Source organism: Corvus cornix, chromosome 9 (genome assembly GCF_000738735.6).
Source record: "Corvus cornix cornix isolate S_Up_H32 chromosome 9, ASM73873v5, whole genome shotgun sequence".
In the NCBI taxonomy this organism is placed as follows: domain Eukaryota; kingdom Metazoa; phylum Chordata; class Aves; order Passeriformes; family Corvidae; genus Corvus; species Corvus cornix.
Window position 1 is genome coordinate 4,771,820 of NC_046339.1, and position 19,114 is coordinate 4,790,933.

The 19,114-nt window shown below is 41.1% G+C and overlaps 1 protein-coding gene across 2 annotated transcripts in view; it reads left to right on the forward strand.

Annotated features, from left to right (window-relative positions):
• FNDC3B (fibronectin type III domain containing 3B) overlaps positions 1–19,114 on the forward strand; it is a 184,468-nt gene that overhangs the window by 82,420 nt on the left and 82,934 nt on the right. For both annotated transcript variants that reach the window (XM_039556875.1, XM_039556876.1), the window contains exons 4-6: positions 10,129–10,205; positions 17,559–17,802; positions 18,732–19,016. In XM_039556875.1, the coding sequence (XP_039412809.1) occupies positions 10,129–10,205; positions 17,559–17,802; positions 18,732–19,016 (606 nt within the window). The remainder of the gene's footprint in view (positions 1–10,128; positions 10,206–17,558; positions 17,803–18,731; positions 19,017–19,114) is intronic.

Consider the following 19,114-nt stretch of genomic DNA (forward strand, 5'->3'; position numbering starts at 1 on the left):
TGTTGGTAGGAAAACAATAGAAGGCTCCTCTGTTACGAGTGGAGAGTGAAGAAGCAAAAATGTTAGAGGAAAGAAGCGCAAGTTGGACACGTTTCCAATGCAAAGGCAGGTAGGCAGTGGGGATTTCATGGAGCTTCGGTCACTGGAGATGCTGAAGAAGCAACATCAGTGAGGAGAGTTGGTGCTCCAGCAGCTCCTGCTTTCACGGAAATATTTGTCTGCTGCGCTCTGATCTAGGAGAACAATGCTCTGAGAATTCTCCACTTAAGATGCAGCTTTTAATTTTTTAATTCTTAATGAGAATTAAATTGTGAAACCCCTGTGAAGGAAGGAGGAGCTGGCTCTGTCTCTGGCTTGAGCAAAGCTCAGCTGGGAAAGCCCTGGGCTCACCAACAGCATCTCCAAGCCCTGTGCTGAATGTCACACTTTACATTTTAGCTTGAATTTTTTTCCACGTTAATTCTGGTGTAAGTGCAGTACTGAAATGAAACTCACAACAGAGGGACAGAGAATATTAATATATAGTGAAATTTGGTTTTAATACTTACTGAATATATATGTATGAATGAAAAATATGTATATATTATGTATATATGAAATGTGCTTTTTACTCCAGGGAGATGGCAGTTCACCACAGCCTCACAAAATAGCCCAGCACATACTTGAGAACCACCAGTATTCATGATTGTCATTCCCTCCCCACCCTCACACGATAAAGAGTGCTTATTTGTGACAGGTGGATACTAATTGCTGTGTTTTTGATGAGCACATTCAAACAGAGACTTTCAGATGATTCACTGAAGTTCAGGATCCAGACATGTCACAAACAAAACTCATCAGCCCTGTGATGGTGATGGGTGGCACTGTGGCAGGGCTGGGTGGGGAGGGAGGGGGTAGGAGGTTTGGTTTAGTTCAGTTTTCACTGGCTGGCTGATATTTCTCCCTGTGGGTGGACAGGTAAAGAATAGCTGTCACCTAATTGCTGCCTTGTTTGGGGCAGGTGGAAGAGAACGTTCTGTGTAACTTCACTGTTGGCCAGGTTTGGCTCTGTTGCCAGTTGTACAGTCCTTCTGGTGTTGCCATGGGTATGCAATAATTATATTATGAATAATTGGAGCATTTTCTTCTACTGTTGCAGGAAAGTGGTGTTGTATAATTATTGCTGCCTTTGATGGAGGTTGTGCTCAGAGCTGAGCGTTCAGCGTTTGTATAAACCTGTTGCAGAGAACAAAACTTTCTGCAAGTGAATGCCCTTTTATAAATGTGGCTGAAAGCTGACCAATGCGCACACACATTCCCCAAAAACCATTTACATCACTAGAATGTGTTGAAGAGCTGTCTCAAAATTGAAAAGGGAAAAATAACATTTTTAGTGATGTTCTCATGGCCTGTTGTTTCTCCTTGAGGCGAATAGTGTCATACTGTATGCAAATGGCAATGCTGTTGATAACTGGTGCAAAAATAAAATAATTCTCATTTCAGGACATGTGTTTCCCTTAAAACTGAGGTCAAAAGTTAGTGCACTGCTTGTATAGATCTGGTAGGAAGCTGAGCTGGAGGGTCCTAATCCTAAGGGTCCTTTTGCTGTTCAAAGCTTTAGCAGTGTAAAAACTTCATAAATGAGATTTTTTGATGCTGACAGAGATCTCCTATCATTTGTGTGGGCTGGCAGTAGTTACTTGATGGGTTTTCCCCATTTCTAAATTCAGCTTTGTGGTCTCCTTTTCTCTAGTGTAGCCTCCTGCAAGGGACAGGCCGAAGTTTTCTGTGCAAAATCTTTTCTCTCTCACGTTTCTTGGTAGTGCTGTTCTCTCTGTTTGTCCATGGACATTCTGGCACATTTTTGTCATAAAACCAATGGTTATGCAAAGGAAAAGAAGACAGTAGATATGAGGAAGACTTTTTTTTTCCAAAACAGAGTATTTTTTCTGTGATACCCTACAATTTTTTAGCAGTCTGAAGTTTTAGTCAGGCTTAAGTATTGCTTTATGACCTAAATCCTATTCTGGGTTTGTGTCCAGTTGCGTTCCCACAAACTTCCTGTGTGACCCTGCAGCAGGCATTTCATTACTTTGTCCCACAGTTTCACTCGTGAAGCGAGGAGAATAACAACCCTGCTCCAGCCAGATGTTCTGGGGATGGATTCGTGAGTCCTTGTGGGGTAACGTGGTGCTGGGTCACAGAAACGCTTTTGTGCTCCTGCCTCAGATGTCAGGATGTCATCTTGGGCTAATATTCCTCACGAAATGAATGTCTCTCCAGTTTCAGGTTATTGTGTTGTGGCTTGTGTGCTAATGGATTAATTTCAGATGTTTTCAAGTAGTTGGTTGTTCTCTTTGTTTCCAAAGTAGTCCTAATTTATTTAACAGTATTTGCCATTCAAGTCAACTGATTTTAGACAGATGTTTGTCTCTTGTGTTTCAGTCTAGACATTTATGATTTACAATCTGTAGCCCATCTGGTGAATTGCCATGGGAATATGCTTATTTTCAATGCTTGAAGTATTGCAACATATTCTTTGCAAGTGTTTTTGCAGTAGCAACTGGTGAGCCAACTATCAGAAAGGATTTATTTTAGCAAAAGACTCTGACTTGTTTGTTCAGATTAGGACAGGAAAATACTCAATTTCTGTTCAAAACAACAAAAAATGTTCCACTCCAAAATGTTGCCTGTAAATTGAAACTCTAGAGTGGTAGATACATGGGTCTAGTTTTAAAAAGAAACAAAACCCACCTGGGAATGTTGAAGAACTGAAGAATCCACCTTGTCCAGCTCCATTCTCTGTGGCTGAACAAGTTTACTTGTTCTAACCTTTTTGAAAGACTTTAGTGAGCTTGAGATGGTCCAAGTTTCTCATAATGTGTAAATACAAATATCATCACTGCAGAATGTGGTTACTGGTGTTTTGTCACTGGTGTGGGGTAGCCATACGCTCTGGGACTGGATCCTTGTCCCCAGGTGCTTCCTCCTTCCCTTCCAGCCCCATGGCAGGAGGAGAGGCTGTGGATGCGCCAGGGGAAGATGTGCCAGGATGCTGGACAGCCTTTTGACCTTGTCTGGACTCTTCTCTGCTTGTTAAATTAGTGCAGTGTGGTGATCCCCGAAACCAAAGGTGCAGGATGGCAGGTGAGGAGCAGGACAACTCCTTGTGCTCTCAGGATGAGTATCTCCGAATGCAAACCACTTCATGTTTGAAACAACAAACGTTTGATGCTTGAAAAGTTATTAATTCATAGTTCTGTGGTGGACAGAAGTGAGCATTTAACCTGACTTCCTCTCAGAATTCGGCTGAAGTAGTGCTGCTGTGTGACTGCTGCAGTACCGTGGCTGCTTTGGACAGGGCATGTTCAGGGCAACTGATAGTTTTTAGTTAATTTCCTGTTTTTACAGGTTACGGCATTATTTCTAGAATAGGCCCCAAACCAGAATACAACATCTGGGAGACACACATTGCAAACTAGCACGCTGCTGAGTAGGAGTCTTGTGGTTCTGACATGAAAGCTTGGGGTGCTGTTGTTTAACTCCAGACTGGACGTGCTCGAGCCTCCCGCTGTGTGCAGCAGGTCAAGTAGCAAACACCGGTAACGCAGGCGGCTTTCAAGAGGCTCCAGTGTAAACAGCAAAGGTGCCATCATGTAAATAAGCCAGAAAATGCTCCAGAAGCTGTCTGCTGGATGCATTTGGCAGGAATTTCTGAGCGGTTTGATTGGATGTTTGGTTGAGTGAGTTTGTCTGCACATGTTGAAAGCATCAGTCAAATCCAGACTGGAGCGTGGCTGGTACTGTCGGGTCTGTGGCTGCAGAGTCCAAGGGCTTGAATGTGTCACTTGAGTGTTTGGGGTTTGCAGTTTGGTGTTAAAAATGATTGTGCACTGGAACTCTAAGACATCAATGTGTTTTTTATAACTTGTATTGGTTTGGCATCTTATTTTTAATTATGTTTACGGCAAATCGACTTGACAATCTGTGAGAGTGAGTAAAGAACTGTTGTATTTGTAACCTCTCCTAATCTAGTCCTGGGATTTAGAAAAAACATGAAGTAGTCACAGAAGTCACAAAGGAGTTCAAGAAGTGTGTGTTACCTACATCAAAAGTGCTTCAATCTCCACTGTCAAACCCTGTGTTTGCACGTACAGAGGTGACTGTGCTCGGTGGTTAAGCCATGCACCTGGAGGATTTCTCAGGCTGATACATTTTTTCTTTTAGACATTCCATTTACATTTAAATAGTCATTTGTTGCAGGATCCAAGATAATTTGAAATTCATGGAGCCATTTCTGTTAAACTTGAGGGTTTTGGTAATGTTTTTGTACTCTTCAAAGGTGAAGGAATTACTTCATACTATTAAACTGTGATCTGAATAGAAAATAACCAGTTGAGGTGCCAGAGTGTGAATGGGCGTGTGGCAAGCATCCTTTCATTCACATCTTGGTGTGTAGATGAGGTCATCTTAAAAATATTGACAGATCTGTAGGGATAAGCAGGATAAAACTTTGCCTGCTGCCTGTTTCAGGCATGAGCTGGTGCTGTGGGATGGCCAAGTGCTGGACACGTTTCTTACATTTATCAAAGCACAGGGTTATTGGTAACATTATTTTAGCACCTTTCACTACCCTGCCATTGGCAGGTTGAATGCAGCATGGGTGGGACTTTTTTTTGCCATTTCAGAATTCTCCAAAGGTATTTTTTAAAGCTGTCATCCCTTCAAGCACTTAATATTGTTTAAGCTACTCCTTTTTTTTTTCCTCGAATGTGGAGCTGCTTTAATCTACAAATTCACACTGATCTAAGGACAAAGTATTTAGATCTTGATCAGCAGCAGGTTTAAGACCCCTGTGTCCTAGGAACTTGGGTAGAAACCAAGACTCTGCCTTGTACCATACGTGAGCAGAGTTAAATTAGTGGCTGAATTAGCTCTTGTCTAGGCGAGAGTGCACCTCAAAATTCTGGTGATATTTTATGTGAAAGCTCTTTACATCCTGTTTCAAAGGTTTTTACAGAATGCTCTGACATGCTCATGTTTGCTTGTGCTAACAAAGAGTTTTAGGCTGTGGCCAAAAGGCTGGGAAAAACGCTCACCACAGCTCTGCTGCAGAGGAAAGAAGATGAATGGAGGATCCAGGGTTTTTTTTTTTCTTGTCATCACCTTGTTTAGTCCGTAAGCTGCTTTGAGAATAACCAAGTGGAGGGAGAAGACACGTGTGCCTGACAGGGAGCCTGTTTGTGCTTGTTTCATTGAGGAAATTGTTCCGGAACAGCTGCTCATCCATGTGAAAATGCAAACCCTTGGGTCCCAGCCAAGGTCAGCAAGCCCTGGGTCATTTGTTTTAGCAAAGCAGACCAATTTGCCCTTTAATTATCTCTCCTTTTCATTCTGTCACACCTCTTGCTTCATAGATTTACTTCTTGAGAAACACCACATGTGAAGATGTGATACCAGTTTTGTTGTGGATCGGGGGAGGCAGAATAAGTTCTCATGGGTTAATTTTAACAGTTAAGCTTTATTAAATATAATGCATTTACCTCCCTGGATTTAATTTTTTACTTAGCTGGTTCAGTAGGTTCTTGTTATTAAAATGTACAGGATTCTTAACTTTCAAACTCAAATTGCAAAACCACTTAATTTCATATTGTTTCTCTACTAGTGCAGGTATTGTGGTGTGAAATGGTAAATTGGTATGTGTTTGCTGGAAACAGGGCTGAGAAATTCCTGAACTTCAGGACATTTCCAGTAACTGCTGTCAGAATGGGAACTTAATAACGAAGCCTGATAGAGTTTGGTAATTGCAAAACAGTCACTAGAAACACTGTGTAAAACATATGCCGGTGTGCTGGAGCTGGATGTGAAAAATATTCTACAGGGGACATAAAAAAGAGAGAAAAGCAATGGTCTCTAAGCACTCAGGAACATGGTGTGGTAAAATGACTTCTTTGCCCTATAATGTTATGTGGAAAGAGGGAAATAGGAAAGAAGTGTTGCTATAGCTGGAGGAACTGAAATGCCAGATTCAGGCCTCTACAATTTAAGGAAAGAAAACTGATTAAAGTGATCTTTAATGCATGCATTAAAGGTCACTAGGGAACAAGGAAAAAAGGTGTACTTATTCCAAAACTGGTTTTGTACAAGAAATTTGAAAGTGTCGTGGGTTGCAATCCAGGCTATAATTAGCCTTGAAAATCTTGGGACAGAAGTTTCTGAAGTATATGGTGACATTTTTCCTGAAGGAATACAAATGACCAGAAGAACTGTCAATCTCTGCATGACAGGAACATCCTTGTGCCAGGGCAAGTGGGAGACAGAGGTGGAAGAGATTCCTGCTTTGATGTGCAATAAAATCACCCAGTAAAACACAGCACAAGAAGGAATAGAATGATTGTTGTCATTTTTGTTAGACTGAGCATGCAGGTGTTTTTTAAACAGGCAATAGATTTACAAAACCTTGTTGGTTATCTGAAATGGTTAAAATAATCAGCTTTAATGCCATCAGAGGGGCGACAGAGCAGCAGAAGAGAGTAGGTGTCTGGGAAGAGGAGGAAAGGCTCAGACTGGGGTGTCAAGCTGTTAATAGTTCTGCCACAATACGAGGCTGAGTTGCTTCTTTTACTTATTCAAAGTTTTATTCTGTTAATTATTAGCGTGTTAGGGAAACTGTGCTCTGTCTGCTGGGGACAACTGGGGTCTGGCACCTGCCTGCTGAGGTGGGCATTGGGGCTTCCAGCGTGGTGCCTCCTGCTTTTCCTCTTCTGTCAGAGGAGGGGGAATAATTTCCTTGCACCTGCATTTTGGACAGGGCAGCCCTCCAGGAGTCAGAGGAGATGTGCTGTATTCCCGGGAAAGAAGCTCGGGGTGGAATTTGGCTGGTGGCTTTGTCGGCAGAGGTGGCCAAGCTCTGCTGGCTCAGTTTCATTAGGAACTCAGGAGACAACCCCTGTTTTTTAAGAGGTTTGAAAAGTATTCCAGCGAGCTCACTGCAGTGTGCAGCATCTCTGACAGAATGGAGGGACATTTCTCATTTAAAGTAAACTTTGTGTTGAACCACGAGCTTCAATTAAAACTTGCAAAGTTGTGATTCCCAAGAGTACACATTATTTACATCTCTCCTGTGAATAGAAGCAGCTGAGGAGCATCCTCTTCTAAAGTTCTGCTTTTTAACAGGTCAAAACTATTTGAAATAACCAAAAATACTGAAAAAAAAAAAAAAAAAGCCAACCAAAACAACCCAACTCCAAAACCAACCAAACAAAACTCAAGCCAAACAAAACGTTTGGTTTTATTTTAGTGTTAATTAGGGAATGGTTTGACAACAAGAAGAATCTTTAATAATTGCTGGGACTCATTGAGCTGTGGAGGTGGGGGTCTTTATTTTACTACCACTTGAAGTTGTTTTGATAACGTTGATGAGAGGAATGCAATAATGTATGCTAAAGTCATTTGGCTAACCCTGAAATCAAAGCACTGGAAACAAAATCTAGCTGCAAATCACCAGGCTGTCAGTCTTTTAAAACCTGTTATCCAAATGACTTTAACAGTTTGTGGGTCATATGCAAGGTTAAGACTCATCTTGCACAGTGCACGTTTTGATGATAAAACACAATATTCCTTTTTTTTTTTTTATTGGAGTGGAAGTGTTACAGTCAGCAGTATCAGTGTGGGAGTTTGATTTCTTCCTGCAAGTAGATCACTACTCCATATGAACAGTTGGCAGAAGGTTTGGAAGGACAGATATGAGGCATGCCGAGCAAACTGCTGCTTATTTGTTGTATATATCTGCTCTCTACGTAGAAACTCCAAAACTGTCCCATTTTTAAGTTTATTTCCAAGTCAGAGTAGCTATTTTTGAGAACGACTGGCCAAGACAACTAAAACAAGTTTTGGTGAGGGGCTGAAAAAGATTATGCATAAAGCTTCATTCTATTGAGCAATATTTACGTGCAATATTTAAATTATTTTCTATTTCAGTGGTGAACTCAGGATTTTTTATTTTATATCAACAGTTTTTCTTGCAGTTTTTTGGGTTTGAGACATCACTGACAAGGAATGTGTTGTGTAACTGTTAACTATTCATTTTACCTATTCTCAAGCATGTTCTGTCCTGAGGAACTGAACAGCTCTTGATAATCCAGTGTGGATTAAATCCCCCAAAAAAGCATCATTGCATATTCACAATATCAGCATTTACATTTTATATACTGTCCGGCTTACTGTGGAGCAAAACTTGGCAGTGTATACAGACCAGAGTGAGTTCAGAGAGAAATGAAAAACTATATTCCTCAAAAGAAGTTTGCAGAGATTTTTTTTTTGATAGGGAAAACACATTTATTCAAACAATATTTCTGTGAAATTCTTTCTGAACCAATTGTCACCTCGTATTTTTGATGGATTTAAATAAAGCCATTTGGATGGCAGCTCCTTCCCAATAATCACTTACTGCTCAAGCTGAATTTTTCCCATTGCCACTAAAATTGTTGGCTGTCTAGGGAGATAAATATTGTTATGTGGGCCATAAGGTAAGAGAGAAGTCCATATGAGCTGAATAATAAGTAGTAGTAACTTTTTTTCCCCTTACTGGGCTTGTAGTGTAGGTAAAGTTCCCCACATAGGTGTAGGAGAGTATGAAGTCCAGAAAAACCAGATCCAAAATATTTAAATTTAAGCTTCAGAGTTCCCATTTCCCATTATACACCTGATGATGGTTTACCATATTTGAAATCTAGATGTGAGCAGTAAAATCTGTAGGTGCTGGTTAGACTGTAAATAACTGGATAGAGAAAACAAACCAAGATAAGGGGAGATAAAAATAACTCAGATGGATTCCTGTGTGTAACTTGGATTTTGGGAGGTGGGAAGTTCTGCTGATTGTACCAGAAGCAGCCTGAGGAGTATAAAAATGCACATGGATAGGGAATGACTGCTAATTTAATGTGGACTGGTTTTGCTGATATCAGGCAACAGACTGACTCAGTTTGTTGTTGGAGATTTCATTAGATTAGTCTAAATTTTAGGAGCAGTCACTCCTACAGGCCATTGCATCCCATCTGTGCCTGAAGTGCTTCATATGTTTTAGTGTTCAGCTTCCTTCCCCAGAACATGATATGGTTTGGAGATGTTGGATGGCTTCTCCATCAAAGGAGATGATGGAGTTACCTTTTGTGTTGTCAGTCAAAGCTGGAATTTGGTTTGCAGTGACAAGGAGCAGAGTCTCTTGCTGAGCTCCTCTTAAGAGTTTGACCATGGGGGCAAATGGGCCCATTAACAGTTCAGTGTCAGATTTTAATGTGTAATAAGGAAAGAATGAAATTAATTTTTCTTTTCCAAGCAGTAAACTCTTGATTGCAAACATCTCTGTGGTGTTTGGGGGGTTTGTTTTACTGACTGCTCCGTGTGATGTTCCCAGAGTTAATGGGTGAATCAATGAGCAGTTGAGAGAATGATTTCCATTTTATCTAGACACTTTCTTTTAGCTGTGAGGCTCCATTTCCAGAAGCACAGTGGTTATGGCGCTTGCTTTGTTGTACTTGTACTGAGTGCCTCAAAATGGAACTTACATGTTCAGGGCTGGATTTCAGAGTGGAAACCATAAGCTTCTTGCTTGTATAACCACATTCCAAGGTTAGTCTGAATAGCTGAGATAATGAATTTGGTCTTTGTGCATTCTTAAATAGATAGATAGTTTTTCACATATGTGACTTTTTTTTTTTGCTACAATTGGACGCTTTCCTTGGGAGCTGCTTAATTCCAGGCTGCACAGTTTCTGCTTTGTTCCCTGCTCCTATGCCTTCAACAAGAATAACTTAACCGGAGTTCAATATAGGAATTGTGGGCTGCTAAAGGACATATTGTGTTACTGCTTAATGCTGTATGAGTTGATCAGTGGGTAATATAAAGTCTATGTTCTAGCTGTTTTATGATGAAAATATTATTTCAGCAGAATATATGGTAAAGTCATTGAACAATGATCTTATTCTCTGAATGATGGCACAAGGCATTTTCCATATGCCAGAAATTAGTGGAGCTGCTCATTTTGTTATTGCAGGCTTCAAAAATAAAGCTATTTTTAACCTTTTCTGAGCAATTATACTATTTTTTCAACTAAAAAAACCTGATATCTTATTACTTTCTTTCTATTAGGACCAGCAGAGGTTCCCATGATGTCACCCAATGGATCCATTCCCCCTATTCATGTGCCTCCTGGTTATATCTCACAGGTATGCTTCTTGAAGAATTAAAATGGATGTAAAAGCAAAAGCATTGATCCACATAGAGAAGTCTACTTGGCTGAAGTTTAATTTAGCAGTTTTAATGAAAATGGTAATACATGTATTTCATACTCCTCCTCTTCAGTGATACTACACACACATTTGCACAAGTGGCCAGGGATGTGCACCTTTACACACTGGTATTTGTAGTAGATTTGGGGTTTGAGCAGCAGCAAAAGCTCTGCACACAGACTGAGCCTATGTGTGCAACTGTATTGTTTGTGGGAGGGAGAGAAGTCCTTGATATTGGGTAATGCCTCAGATTATTGTGTGACAGAAGGGGTAGGAGGCCATGGAAGAGAGAGAAGGAGCCACTATAGCTGTAAAATATACTGTTGATCCTCAGTGTCTTTCCAGCAGAAATCCTGCAGCATACCAAGAACTGGAGGTGTTGGTGTGTTTTCAAGAATAAATGTGATTTAACCATCTATTTATGGAAAAAATGGAAAAGCTTTCGCAAAGCTCTTAGGTTTTGGAACTCTTGAACAGCTACTGCTCTTCTGTGTAAATAACCCCAGATTACCAGATTGTTCCTTCCATCTTCTGCAAAGCTTAGGCTCCTTCTGAGGTAAGGAAAAAAAAAAACAAACCAAAACCAAACCAAAAGATTGATGTGAGGCGTAACAGCTGTGAACAATACAATAAATCCAATAGTTTCACCGTTTTCCTTGAGACCTGAACCAAAAGCTTCCTTAAAAGTATGCAAAGTATTTCAGATATCCTTGATGAATAGCATAAGACCTTTTGATAGATATAGTTTGGCATCTTGTCAAGCAGAAAATAGATGATGTCCTTGAGTCCCTTCTCCTCCCCAGGAAACGTGTGAGCTTGTGTAATTCTGAAAAATTGTGGATGGCGTCATACTTAAATCCCACAAAATACTGCAATCACTCTGTGGTATTTTGACTTCTGAACAGAGTGAAAACATGCTTTAAGTATGGGGGAAGTTGTTAGCCAGCCTAGGAGAGAGGGCCGGATGTCAGGGTGGTCCTCCTGCTGCTCAGTCCTCCCAAGGGGAGTGGTTGGAGTTTTGAGACAGCATTTGGTACTTAATGCTCCTCATGGGCTCCCCTAATTTAATAAACTGGCCCATATCATGCAGAGGTTTTCCTAAAGATTTATTCTTCCTTTGAAATAACTTCTAACACCTTTTTAATATTAAAATGTTTATACCTTTCCACCTCTGTGCTGAGATAAATGGTTGGGTATAATTGGAATGCTTTCCAAACCGGAGGGATGAAAGTCTTCCAGCTGTATCTCTGTCTGAGCCCAGTTCTTCTGTAAAGCTTTTTGTGGGGCACCATAATAATTCCACTAAAGCAGCCTTTAAGTAGTTTCTTAACCAGAAAAAAATCCAACCAAAAACCCTCTTCTGAAGCAGTTTTTCCAGGGAGCTGGAAATATGTTGTAAAGTTTTAGGGGGAAACTCTGTATTTGGTGCTTTTGTGCAGCAGAATGTGTGTTCTGCTCTGTGGTGAGTGAGCCCCTCTTGCCTTTCAGACTGCTTCATATTAAATAGTAGTTGAAAGTCTGTAGTAATGAAATTAGCTCTTTATTGCAATAAATGTGTCTGCCTTATTTGCTCTTGCTTTTGTCTATTGCTTCATAGTTTAACCCACTCTTTTATGATAAACAATTAGAACACAACTTAAATTTAACATGTCAAGGGAAAGGTTATAAGGCAAATTAATGCACTCTGGGATATGAATCAAAATATATTTGATTTTGGTTTGATTTGTCCCCAAAGTGTACATCTAAGAGTCAGGCAGACAGCAGTACCCCTGCGGAGAAGTAACAGTGCCTATTAAAAAAAGGCATGAAATCTTATTTCCATTTAGTTATGCCAAGCCTGTGTGAGCTGTGAGTGTTAGCCCTGAATATTGCATGAGTTATCGAATGATTGCTGCCCTGGATTAACGTGGTGCTTCATTACCTCTCGGGAAAAATTGGCAGGAGGATGCGAGCCCTGCAAGGTCGGCCTCACTGGAAGCAGCACAAACACAGACTCTGTTTCTAGACTTCAAGGACCATGTTAATAATTGTGACTAGAAGCTGGGTTTGTTGATGTTAAGGAGATCATCCCAATGATGAGGCTTAGCCAGGGCAGGAAATGATCCAGGAAAATAATAGAAAACAAATACACACCACCAGTTCAAATCTTTCATGCTATGGTTTTGCTCTCAAAGACCAGCTCTTCAAAGAGCCAGTATATTTTGCTTTATCTTTCCAGCAGACAAACCTCTGTGTACCTCTGGCAGATATGAGCAATCAGATCAGAGTTCACGTCCCTGCAATTCTTTGGGCTAAGGGTTAGTTAAATACAGACGAGAGGAAAAGTTCCTTGCTGTGCTCTTGGTGGGCAATATCTCTGCTGTAGAAGTTGATTGTGGAAGGTGACATGGCAGAGAAATCCGCATTAAGTGTGTGTGGTGCCAACAATTTTGGCTTCAACTGTTAAGCGAGATTAAGGATTTGGAGGCTAAGGTGTTAAATTTGGGGACAATATCATGGGTTGTTGTTCCTGCTTTTCAGTGTATGTCAGGGAGGAGAGAACGAGGGTTTGGAGTATTCTAATCAGAGAACTAGAAAAATGGAAATATCAAAAAGCAGGATCATTCACTTGTTTGTTTAGTGCTGCTGGCTGAGGACTGCTCTCTCTCAAATAAATTTGGAGCAATTCCACTCGAATTTGAGAAGTTACTTGTCTGTAGTTGGACATAAAAATTTGGCATGAAACTCCACTTTTGATTTTATTTACAGGTTTGTTAATATGAGATCTCTGCCACAGATATTTTAAGCCTAAAGGGCAAATTTGCTGGTTGGATCATGTGTTAAAAGCCTTCTTTGGCCATGGGGTTTGTATGTTCTGAACTGTTTAGTATGAGCCATGATCCTGCAGTTCAATATCCCTGCACCAAACACATGACATTTGACAGAACTAAAGCATAACTTTTGGAAAGAGGAATGTCTTTAAATGACATTTAAAATGGTAGAAAATCTATCCCATCCTCGAAAATCAGGATTTTGGTCCTGGGTACATCCTGTTCCCTAAGAGGGCTGTTCTCTTCCAAAAGCATGTTTGGCTAGCATCAGGTTTTAGTGACAAACTGCTCATTTGTGAGGCTTACTGCTCACAGAGCTGCTCTGGGTGTTTTGTAGACTGCAGTCAGTTGAGGCATCCTTTAGCAGGATGATCCTCATTAAAGCTTGAACACAAGGAAGGTTGTGCAGATCTCATACAGTGCAAGCCATGATCCTTTTGAGCTCATGGGCACTAGTCCTGAAGAACTGTATCATTCTAGATTTAAAGTACCCCAACATGCTTGCCAGCATTCTAGATGTTTGTCTGTCTGTTTTCCATGTTGAAGGTATAGATTTAATTTGGTGCTTGATTTAATACTGATGGATTCTAAAGATAGTGATGCAAACTTGCCACGACTGGCGTGAACTCGGATTGGCATCTTTAAGAAATTAAATGAATAAATAAAATGTTGACATCCAAGTGCCTCCTGAATGAGCTCATTCTGTACTGTTTTTGGGTACAGATTGATTTATGAATGAAGTTTCAAATTAGTTTATGAAATTCCTGAAGTATTGGTTGTGGTCCACCCAGTGGCCATGTTCCAGATGGCCTTGCTGAATCTAGCACATCAAATTTAAGTGAAATAAGGGTTGTTTGGGGGTTTTTTTGAAAGCAAGTGGAAATTACTTGCATATTACCATATTAAACTCATGCAGTAAATGTGTGTTACAGAATGAGGGTGGTTGTGTTTCTTTAACTGGATCTCACAAAATACAGATACAGTTTACCTGTGCACAATTAACATGTCTTTTTCCTTAGAGTGTAATATTAAATTTCAGCGGAGAAAAATGAGACAACATGGAGCTTTGTCATGTACTTTGAATACGTGAATTATCTCTAGTTACTACAGTGATATCTGCACTGGAAAACAAGTAACATTTAAAATGGCATTCCCAAAATGTGACAGCCAATGGGGGAGGCAGTTTTATTGTGCATGAGTAATGTTAACCCAGACTGCCCTGAAAGATCATCACCCACCTCATGTAGCAATTAAGCTCCCTAAAATATGGGATGAAAACCCACACAGAACTGTGCTATAATAGTATTGTTATTGAGGTGGCATGCCAGTTACACCAGCAAGCACAAAAAATACCAGCAAAAGACAATTTACCTACTAACTGTTTGAAAAAAACCCCACAAAATAATGAAAGTTTATCTCTAGGTGCCAGATGACCAGAGATATTTGTTTTCTCTAAATATAAAGTGCTAAAATTAGTAATAGCAATTACTTTTAATATTCCAGTTGCATCTAGAGACCTCAACAGGGATTAGGATTTTGTTGCTTCTTGGCACTGAAGTAGAGACAGTTTAGCAGCGTGTTTCCAGATGAATTTATGATCTTTGTAACAAATGGTTTTAAGCAGACACAAAGAATTGCAGATTTCTTCTTAAAATAGCAAAGTCGAACCTCTCTGCTAAGTTATGTTATTTTCATTAATGGATCAAACCTGACTTTCTCTGTCTTTGATGAGCTGAGTGTTGTCTCCCAGAATGGCACTACTACAATCTACTCACTGCAGGTTTTACAGGTCAAGGGATGTCTCCAGTCTTCATAGCTACCTAATGCATGTAGTGCATAATAAATCTGATTACCAACTTTGATTTGTTGAGGACAGAACAGCGTATTTAAAGACAGTATGTACAGCTTCAGAAATGTATATCAATAATTCCTAGTTTAGAGAGAAAATGCCCTGTAGGATTGGGAAATTAAGTGGGTTTTGCAAGGTCCCCTGTATTTTTGTGTTCATGTGTAAAGTAGGCACATGGAATAACAAGAATGCTGTCAGCATTCATGGGCTGGGAGGAAACAAATAAAAGATATGAGTGTCTTGGCTTTTCGACTAAAGTAATTTGGAAGGCTGGCTCATCCTCTGAGTTGGACTAGTTGGTGGTTGTAGGTTCCTCCCGACTGAAATTCTCTATTCTATCCCCTCATCTCTGGCTTCTCTCAGTCCTGTTATTTTATAGCTTCATCTAGCAGGGTAATTTCATCAAAAAGGTCTTTGACAGGACTCTGAGCTTCCCTCCCTGCTTTATAGATTATATTTCAGGAAGCTGAATCCTAATAATTTTAAATATGGTTTACATTATGTGCTGCTCAGCGTACAAACTTTCTGTCTAAATCTGTTCCTTAATATATTCATCTTTCACCAGAGCACTAAACACATGTGCCTGTCTAGATGCAGAGATAAGAACTTGTACCTGCCTGGAAGATTGGGGTTGGCTTTGAGGCTTGGACTAGTTAAAGCCACGATGAAAACCTTTCACATCAAGATGTAGGAACTTGCTCTCTCAATTAAGCAACAGCAAGATCAGAGTCTGAGAGTTAAATCCAGCATTTCTGTGCACAGTCCTAGATAAGTAGTTCTGTTTTTCAAATATGTGCTACAAGGAAAAGGATTTCCCTCTTTTCCAGGTTTCAGAGTGCAGGCTTGAGACCTGGCAGCAGGATCAGAGGTGCTGTGGAGTAGAACCAGTAGCAGAAATGGGAAGCCTGAATATGCAGTGGTTGAAAGGATGTGATAGTCTAAATCTCTGAGGTTCATCTGTCTTTTGAGGACTCTGTAAAGTCTTTGAAATTTAAAGCTGGCAGCTGACACACTGCTAGTGGAAATAGTAAATGTTGAGGGTAGAATCAAGTATGCTAAGTCAAAACAATTACTATTCTGGTTACTCAGCAAGCAATGCATTTTTAATGTGAAATGTTACAAGTGAAGGAATTAACTTTGTATAAAAAGTTGTCTTCTGTAGAGGCCAGCCAAGGCACAGAAATTGTCATGTCCATGGTCACATCCCATAGCTAACAGGTGTAAATACACATAACCTGAGGCACACATGGCCTGGGGGAGGAATTGGGTCGGCTAATCCTCGGTGAGTTTTCCCCTGTGATAGCTTGCTCAGCTGATGCCTGGGGCATGAGCTGGTGTTTGCTGGAGCAGTTCTGCTCAGGGCTTTGGGCATTGCCCCGGGGCAGGGCTGGCACAGGCGGCAGAAACAGCCAAGTGCCTGTGCCATTCCTCTGCTTCAGGGTGCAGAGTTTTCTTTGTGGTTTAGAGTAAAGACACTGGGATGTGATGAGAGCCACTGGAGTGTGGGCATCCACAGCAGGGTCTCTTCTGCTGGTGCTGCTGGGGGGTGTGGATAACTCCAGCTGATGGTGTGGTAATCAGCTGAGAGTGGCAGCGCCTTGCAGCATGTGCCTTTGGTGCACGTTCACTTATCTCATGCAACATATTCATCACAGATACTCCTCCATCTGTGTGCCATCAGTCAGTTTAGAGAAAATGAAGTTTTTAACAACCTGTTTGTTGTATGAAATTAAACTATGCTTCCTTCATGCTTTTCTACCTCATGCATGCCAGCATACTGAGTCAAAGGGATAGTAATTGTTCTTATGTGGTTGTATTTTTTAATATAAGAAATGGCAGAAGCTTTTTGAATGAGCTTCAAGAAAAGCTTGGCTCCTAAGACTGGACTGAAATTTGGCTGGTTGACTGTTCTCCAGAAATACAGCTCTGGAAAAATTATAATCCGAAAAACATTTTTCAGCCTAAGCACATTTCCACCTTCCTACATCTGTTTTTACATGCTTTGACTCTGGCGTTAGGGGCCAAGTTATGCATATGCAGAGCTGGTTTGTGTGGATGTGCAGACCAGCTCTGTAACAGAAACAAACCTTCTGCCCTATGATTTCTCTTGAGCAGATACCTGTTATGAACAGAGGAGCTCCTTTGCAGACGTGGGCCAGCACAGCAGGTTCCTGCAGAGTACATGTCTCTGCACACACACAGCCTCCCTGCAATAGCAGTGCCAGCTGCTTTCCAAAGTGTTACTAACTCCATACTCAGGGCACTGTCAAAATCCGTGGTAGAAATTTTATGGTCAGTCCCAATGAGTACACTTATTTTGGTGCTTTGTGTTCCTTTTCCAATTGTTTTCCTCCCTAAATGCAGGTTATTTATTCTGTCCCTTACCCACATAGTTATCACGAGCAGCACTACAGCTCCCAGTGATTGGTGTGGATATCTGAGTCTCCAGGAAAAGCCACATCACCACCATGGTTATTTCTGCTGATATTAATTTTAGAATTGTGTTTATTCATGAAGCTAAACCCAAGGACCAACTGTTTTCCAGTGGGAGGACAAGCTGTAAACAGTGCTGTTTTAAAGGTGGGCCTGGTTCAGACGCTGCCTAACGTGCTCCTTTCCCTTTCTCTCCAGGTGATAGAGGACAGCACGGGCGTTCGGAGGGTGGTGGTGACGCCGCAGTCTCCGGAGTGTTTCCCTCCCAGCTACCCCTCGGCCATCTCACCAACCCATCACTTACCCCCCTACCTGACACACCATCCCCATTTCATTCACAACTCCCACACAGCGTTTTACCCTCCTGTCACTGGACCTGGGGACATGCCACCGCAGTTTTTCCCACAGCATCATCTTCCCCCAACAATATATGGAGAGCAAGGTGAGCTGGGAGGAAGGGACTGGCCTTTCACACTTGTGTTCAGCAAGTTTTAAGGGCTGGGGGAACCAAGAGTAGGAATGAAGTGGAGAACTTAGAGTGGCTTTGTTACATGGATGGAGCCTCCTTTAATATCCTGAGTGGGGGGCTGTAGCTATCCAGAGTATCCATTTTTATTTTTTAACAAAGACAAAACTGTTTTGGGCATGATATGCTCAAGGTTCACACTCAAGGTGAACAAAGGGGATTAACTATAGAAAAAAGCAGGAAATACTGTGATTCCTGCAAGCTGACCTGCCTTAAGTTAGAGAGAGTCATCCTTGGAGGGGGGGAGTGGGGATTGTATTTAATGAAGTGTATCTGAGGAGTGCACATAATATTTATGATAATTCTCAAACTTTTTTTAGATAGTTTTAATTCCCAAAGCTTCTACTTCATGTTGCACTTCTCTCCTTAGGCAGCACAACTGACATGATTTTAAATTCTATTCATACTGGGAAATTAAATTGCATATAATCAGGGTTGGCAGCTTGAAACCGGCACATCTCAGCTTGTTCTGTCCAGTCAGGCCCTGAGGAAGAAAATGCTAAATTGCTCTGAACTTATGAAGGCTTTTTCCAAAAGATCAGTTCTGTCTGGATTTTTGCTTGAAATCTGTGTCCCTGAAACACAAAGACTGAAAAGGAGGGGAAAAACTCTCAACCTAATTGCTGTATTTTACACACTCACCCAGAGTAAAATTCTATCATCAAAGGAGCACAGTTAATACAAAATAATTGCAAAAAAGGGTTTTCTTTAAAAAATCTCCAGAAACATCTGGAGTCATTTCATTTGGAGATGTCCAGGAATTTGGTTTTATGAGGAAAAAAAAAAAAACCACCTCAGTTATCTTTGTTGCTCCGAGTTAACGCGGGTGAACCATTCCGTTTCAGAAATCATACCACTATATGGGATGTCCAGCTACATCACCAGGGAAGATCAGTACAGCAAACCACAGCACAAAAAACTCAAAGACAGGCAGATTGACCGCCAGAACCGCCTGAACAGCCCTCCCTCCTCCATCTACAAGAGCCATATAGGCAGCTGCACGACGGTGTACAATGGTTATGCCAAGAGCCACAACGGGGCGAGCAGCGGTGGCGGGGGAGCCCCGGCCCTCAAGAAACCGGAGCGCAGAGCAAGGAGCAGCCCAAAGTCAAATGAACAAGACCCACATGGTAAAAAGAGGGGTTTATTTATTTTTAATTCCTTTTTATTGCACCTTTCCGGCTTGTGACCTCCTCTGTATGGATCCAGCGGCCCTGCCAAGAAACAC